The sequence below is a fragment of the Porites lutea genome, chromosome 1 (genome assembly GCF_958299795.1).
Source record: "Porites lutea chromosome 1, jaPorLute2.1, whole genome shotgun sequence".
NCBI lineage: Eukaryota > Metazoa > Cnidaria > Anthozoa > Scleractinia > Poritidae > Porites > Porites lutea.
This window is the reverse complement of record NC_133201.1, coordinates 43264042-43271541: the sequence shown is the minus strand read 5'-3', so window position 1 is coordinate 43271541 and position 7500 is coordinate 43264042. Positions and strand designations below refer to the sequence as shown.

At 37.6% G+C, this 7500-nt stretch overlaps 1 protein-coding gene across 1 annotated transcript; it reads left to right on the top strand.

Annotated features, from left to right (window-relative positions):
• The first annotated feature begins 3255 nt into the window (after positions 1–3255).
• LOC140930135 (uncharacterized) lies at positions 3256–5619 on the top strand. Its single transcript, XM_073379805.1, has one exon. The coding sequence runs from the start codon at positions 3256–3258 to the stop codon at positions 3904–3906; it is 651 nt and encodes a 216-aa protein (XP_073235906.1). The 3' UTR covers positions 3907–5619.
• The last annotated feature ends 1881 nt before the right edge of the window (positions 5620–7500 follow it).

Below are 7500 nucleotides of genomic sequence, written 5' to 3'. Positions count from 1 at the left end.
ACGGGGGTGGGGGAGCATTGCGTCACTCCAACTCCAGTTCGCGTTCGTTTGCTGTTATTTTCCTCGTTCGCAGTGTTCGCACAATAGCTGACTCAAAGACACTTGAGAATCATTTGAAATTGGTGAGTTGTTTTGTAATATTACACTTTGTTTAATATCTTTCAGTTCTCTTGGTATTTAATCTGAAGCCTGATACAAACAGGGTAAATGATCATATTGAATACCAGCTTGCTGTGTCGCCCCGCGCGGCTGGCTGGATTTATACACTTTGACTTCATCTGTTGGGCTTTTCTTGTGTCCTGAGTACATCTACGTTGTAATAATAATACGTTTAATTAATCATTTCCTGGAAGAAAAAAAATACACAAGAACAGCTAAAGCCGGGGGCTTAAATGGCCTGAGGTCAGCAAAAAAAAGACGTGAAGAATTTACAGGAATAGAAGAAGGCTTTAACTAAAGTAATTACAATACAATTAGATCAAGAAAGAAAAGGTCAGTTAGAAAAACTTACAACTAAAATACAATACTTGGCAACTAATTTCAAATATTTAAACAACTAATAATTCCTAGAAACCTATTATTATTCCTAATAATTTCCTATAAATGTGATTATTACAAGAACTCTTTTTACCCTACAATTGCACAGTGGAACAATATAATCTCCCACCAGAAATTATAGCATCTACTTCGCCATGTTCATTCGGGCAATCCCTGGGTAATCTGAATTTATACATATTGATGAACAATTTTATGTTGTGGTTTTTTCATTATTGTAATTTTTTAAAGCAGTCTGTTAAGAGTGAAGTCTAGACTACGAGTAGTGTTCATTTTTTCCTCAGGGATCTGCGTCTCGCCTTTCTCGCGTGAGGTGATTTTCACGCGCTCGCTCTACTATACATGAAGAAAAATGGGGACTACTTGTAGTCTAAGTGACGACTTTATTAGTAAATAATGTGCATCTATTGGATATATGTTACATGTAAGCTTCGTGCAAACGGACACCAACAAAGTTGGTAGTTGTTGTGTCCATGTTGGTGATGGTGTGCAAATGGGTATAACAACTCCCAACAACAGACAACAACATGCAGCAGGGTGTACCAATGCACCCAACATGTAACATCCAACAATGTTCAGCGTCCGTTTGCATGGGGCTTTATGGTTCAATTTTATCGTTGATTTAAATTATACTTTTCCTTTGTTTCAAATCCATGAACATACATCACCAAAATTGTATTTGTTTTAATTTAAGATATATATATATATAAGCAGCCACTTTATTCAAGATTATTTAAAGCATAATAACTAAAAGAAGGAATAACCAATAGATGGTTTTCATAGTGACATCATCAAATTGTAAAGTCAAAATAGCGAGGTTTTACAAATTCTTGTTTACACGAGGTTGAAGATAGACAAAAAATACATCTTTCTACAAGTTTCCATTCCCGTAGCATGTTTCATTTTGAAAATACAGCAACTTGAACTTCCGAATTTTAACAGTGTGTGACACCAAAATAGGAATGCTGTCTTGTATCAAAAAGGTCTCTCCTCTTGATTTTCAGCAGTATAACCATTTGAAGTATTAGAGGACATGTTTATTCGCATCTATGCTAGTTCTCGAGTGAAAAGAAAGAGCTTTTAAAGAAAAAGTGAACTCCAGATGTTTTTTTTGATTTCCGGCGCCAAAAACCGTGCACCAATATGGTATCTCCATACAAAGCTCTACAAAGGTGCATGAGACATTTCCGCCAATAACTCAGAAACTGTGGGCCACAAAGACCTGAGACTTGGACAAATTGTTTAAACATAAGTCTTTTATAACATTTCATTTTCTTGGCTTCTTACACTGGACGGTTTCAAATTTTTTTTTTTGTTGTGTGACAGTGAATCTATAATGAGCTAAAATGGTATTTAAAATGGCGTAAAAAGAGCTACAGAACTATTGCAAAAAACCTGCAAAACAACCTCGATCTACCTCTTTGTTCCACAAGAACTATTTAGCTGTCAGCCATATATGCTAAATCTCAATTCATGATCTTTGCCAGCGCCATTTAATTTATTCAGTAATCAAAAAGACAATATTGAGCCTGGGAAAAAGCTCCGCGAAGGGGAAAAAGGGAAAAAACTGGGTGAAACAAAAAAAAAATCGGTGAGCTAAGTGAGCCAAGCAGTGGACTGGGGAGGGGGAAAGGGCGGTGGAGCCTCTGTTACCCTTACCCCTTTTCCTGACTCCCACTCAGTTTGCTTCGCTCACCGATTTTTTTTTTCTTTTTTGTCTTTTTACCCCACTGTGAAGCCTGGTCCCAGGCTAGACAGTTTAAACCAAATCCATCAACTACAGTATCACTTTTCACAAATATATAAACAGGGGCATAGTATGAGATTTTGAAGGTATAAAGGGTAAGGAATTAAGGAATTGGACCTCTGGCCAAGCCTACCCATATAGAACTTTTTTGAGGCTTCCTCCCTGTCCCTCCACCCCAGAATCCTGTCTCACCTGGAGTATGCATCTCTTCTCTTTTTGCCCAATCATCTTTGCACCTCTCAAAGCTAAAAAATGTAGGTAGCATTGATGGAAAAAATAAAGATTATCAATTTTCTCATAACAAATCCTTTCATTTTAATTGAATATACTACTGATTATCAGTAATATGGACTGACAACTCTGAAAGGTTATGTGCAACTCCATCGACCTCCCTCTTTCTGGAACAGGGGCAAATAGAGTGACAATAGCGGCATGTACACACTTATGATAAGAAATCTGATGATGTCGCAAATGATACAAAGGACATGGATTGTGGGTGGTTCAGTCTTGTACAGGTGCCTGCCACCCATTTATAGTTGCACTCCTGATCCCAGTTGTTCGAAGACTGATTAGCACTAACCCTGGAGGGTTAAATTTTAATCCAGATTTCTTATTCTTTTCTTCAAAAGCACTTTTGCGGATAGTTTTCTCTATTAAGTAGACAAGAAGAATAACACTGAATTTGTATTTTTTTTAAGCTTTCATATATAAAATCAAAGTTTGCACTTACCTTAACTTTGAACAACCCAGCCAGGACATGTAGCCACAATCGTGTTGCACATTACAGTCAAATTGGTATTTTGGATGGTGGGTCGAAGATGCAAGTTTGACTCCAATGTATTATTATATTTCAAAATATTCAATATTTTCCTGTCTAATATTTACTTTCAGTTGACCAAAAATTTTAAGGAACGTTCACTGATGAGCTAAAGAGATTTTCTTGTTTTCAGATCATGACAGATTTGAAAGTTATTGGCGTGGGACTGGGTCGTACAGGAACTAAATCCCTAAAGCAAGCACTTGTTGTCTTAGGATTTGGACCCTGCCATCATATGACAGAAGTACTCCCTGATAAAGAGCATTTGTGGCAAATGTGGAAGGATATATTCAGCAGCAGTGAGGACAAGAGTGAAAAACTGAAAGAAGCCTTCAGGGGTTATGTGGCTACTACGGATTACCCTGGCTGTTTATTTTACAAAGAGTTCCTTCAGTGGAATCCCAATTCTAAAGTGATCCTTACAGTGCGAGATAATCCTGACCAGTGGATTGAATCTGTACGAGCAACTATTTTTAGGTTCAAATTTGATGACAATTCTGCTCGGCAGGAATTTAGAAAATCCTTTTTTGCTTTTCTGGCAAAAGTTCATGGTGCTGATCCAAGAGAACAAGAAACTGATCTGAGGAAGTTGTATTTGGATTGGAATGAAGAGCTGAAAAGAAGTATCAAGAAAGAAAATTTGTTAGTTTTTAATGTTAAAGAGGGTTGGGGTCCTCTATGTAAGTTTTTAGGTGTTCCAGAGCCCGAGCAGCCATTTCCTAATTTGAATTCCAAGGAGTCTTTCCAAAAAAAATATGCTAAGGTGCTTTTGGCAAAAAAAGATTGAGCTTAATTTCTGGTTCAGAAATAACAGTTTTCTACCAAATATCCATGAGCTGTAAGCTTGGGAATCATTGACATCATTATCATTAATTTTTATTTGATAAGGTAAGTTATATAATTAAACCCTGGTGATCAGTTTGACAGTCCAGACCCAGGGGAGGGGGTACTTTCTTATTTGGGCTAAACAGGTATGTGTCCACATACAACTTCTCCAAACTGATCTCCATACATTTCCTTAAAGAATGAGTTGAGAGAATTTGATAAAAGATCAAGGCATTTTTTCTTGGGTGATCACTTTATTAATTCTCATAACTTATCTGTTGACAGTGTATGGATATTGTTGGGAGAAAACTGATCTTGGTCACTATTGGGACTTGAAGGGTTAACATGGTATGGTTTTCGGGGTCTTGTGTCATAAACAGGTTCTGCAATTTCACTGTTTAGAGTGTTTAGTTGTCCTCAGGACCAAAAGCCTTTAACAAATGAGTGGTCTACAAGTCTGTTACCCACAATTTGTTTCCAAAAAATTATGTCCGTGGTGTTAGTTTAAAATATAACTTAATTCTGTAAGCAGAAAGAAATCCAAGGTCATGAAATAAGCTCTCTTGTTTTTAACAGGGCCAGAAATTGAATGATTTTTGTTTTAAACAGGGTCAAGGAGTGAAGGCCTCAGCAGCAGCACACCTCTGCCCTAACTAGTTAAGTGCCCCCCACCCCCTCCCCCCTTCTGGGAATCCAGACCCATGGATATGCTACTGTTATTATATTCCAAAAACTTGCATAAATAGTGAAATTGAATTAGAAAAATAAGCAAATATAACTGGCACAACTTGTAAAAGAAGAAAAAGATAAGAGAGAAAAAAGCCTTTAGAGGGCGTGAAGATGTATAGGTAGAGGCGCACACGTGCCAAAGGCCCGAACGGTCGGAGTTTATCCCGGTTTCCTTAGCATGAAGCATGCCTAAGGAGTATTGCTACTCCCCCCTAGACGGGATGCTAGTCCGTTGCAGGGTTACCCCCTAGCAGTATGTCGCCGGTACCCATTTCTACACCTGGGTGAAGAGAGACAAAATGGAGTAAAGTTTCTTGTCTAATCAAAAAAAAAAATAAAGACAGGCAAGGCTTGAACCCCGGAACTCCAGATCCGGAGTTCGAGGTGTCAACCGCTCGGTCACACACACCTCCGCATGAAGGTGTATAAGTGAGGATAATTCCTTTACACTGAAAAAAAAAAAAATGGCTCGTAGAACACATTATTTTTATAATACAAATTTATATGTAGATCATTGCACGTATAAGGTAGTTCAAGTGTGGGAAAGTGCCCCATCACACTTAAAGTCCCTTACTGAACCTGCTTTTAGAAAGCAATATAGAACATTTCTTCTTTCCAACCAGTAATAGTAGATGTCACAGTATGCCCTCCGTTTATTGTGCGTGGGCGAGTGAATGAGCGCCCAGGTCAAGCTATGCTTCAGTGAGTATAATATTTACTGTAGATTATGCCAATAATGTGCCCGTTAATCTTGATGAATATAAATCTTGGCTTTTTCTGATAATATTTCAAACACGACAGTGGCCGTCTCGAAAGCCTCGGCTCCTTTGGCCACTGTGCACGTCCTCTCTAGATTTACCATTTAGTAATATTTTCGAGAATATTTGAATAGTACATTTCTGTAAGAAAATTTTATATTCTTTATATGTAAGATTAATTCATCTGAACAGTGCATAGTAAAGTTGAAGTTGAAGTTGAAAGAAAAATTAAAACTACAACACTTAATATCCAAATTATATATATTCTGTCTGTGACGCGCGCGATTTTCTGTCCCTAAAAAACAGTGCCTACTGGCGTGCTAGACGGAAGCAAGAGTCCCTTTAAGGTGATGTTACACGAGACGATTCGCACCAACGATTTTTAGGGCAACACAGGGTTGCAACATTGTTACGATATTGTTCCGAACAGTTACAACATTGTTTTTTAGGGCAACACAGGGTTGCAACATTGTTACGATATTGTTCCGAACAGTTACAACATTGTTCCAAAATGGCAACGCTAAAAAGCCATTTGGATTGCGTTCTCGGGTACTTGCATCGGCAAGATTGATGTCGTAGAGGCTGTTCTTTCACATTCAACATTCACCATGAAATCCAAAAAAGAAAGCCCAAATGCAAAGCCCGTGAATCGAAGCCAAAGAGGAGAAGAATGATAAATGATGATTCCGATTCTGCATGATAAGTGAACTGGAAATAATCCAAGTTCTTTCTTTTTGAACAAAGACTTTGTGATAGCATGGCAGGTCAATTATGCGGATTAAAACAGCAATAACAGAGGAAGACCTGTTCAATGTAAGAAGAAATTCTGATAAGTGATCAAAGTGTTTTGGTAGACTACGGACATAAATATGAAGTGAGGAGAATGTATCAGAAGGAAGCGATGGCATTTTATTAAATTCCGTAGAGATACGATAAAGGCCGGTTTGAAAATAATTGTGAATTTGCTGTGAAAAAGTAAGTGCCTGGATCAAGGTTGGAATTCATTAACAATTGAGACTTCTCAGGGTCAACAAAAAAGGGCTTAAATTTCTTCTGTTTGATTAGTTCAGCGTAATGGAAAAATACTGGCAAGACATGATGGACAGTACCAGTCGTGGTACTGGCCGGTGAATTACATATATGACACCGCAACGCAAACTGAGACGGAAAACTACTTATCGAGAAGAAGATTATATTTACGAAAAGTGAAAGTCGTTGCAAAAAAAAGAAATAAATCGTACACACCATCAGGCAGCTTTGATTAAATCTTACAGAACGAATGCAAGCCGCTCAGTGTTATTGGAGAATTGTTAAGGACTGGAAGAATTCGTTATTTATTATTTTTTTATTTTGTGCTACTTTTTAGACAGGGATGCCTTCAATTTTTTCATTCCATATTTGGGCAAAAATATTTTCTTCCCTGTGATTGGACGGCTGAAATGCCCAGCATGGTTCCTGGGGTGCTTTCCATTATACTGAACCGAGTCTTGGGGGAGTGATTGATTTGGAAACACCACCCTACAAACGATTTTAACGTCTGCAGGACACATAAGCATTCAAATTAACCGACTAAAGGTTTTGTTTTTTTTTTTTGCTGCTTACTGACTAACTAGTGTTTTTTGAGCTGGTTACTGACTAATAATATACATGAAAAAATTACCCAATTCTGATTGGCTGAGAAAGGAGTGCAGTTCCTCTGTAACACGAGTGCAAACCTGTAACACGAGTGCAAATTACAAATGGTCTCTGATTGGCTGAAAACACAGAAGAAACGACCAAGAACCAATCAGATTAGAGCTGATTTAACAACAAATTTAAGAAAAAATGGCCACGGTTCTCAGCAAATAACGATATTTTGTAAGCAAAACAACAATAGAGAAGTTAAAAAAATATTACAAAACCTGAAAACAGTAAAAAGTACGTATTTCTGGCTAAATGTATTGAAAATTCGGTGCTAAGAGAAAAATACAGTCAACAAAATCGAGGAAAATGAGCCAGAGAAACTAAATAAGCTACTTATAACAGACTACGCTAAAGTAAAAAATAAAGAACAAAAACCGTGGCAACCA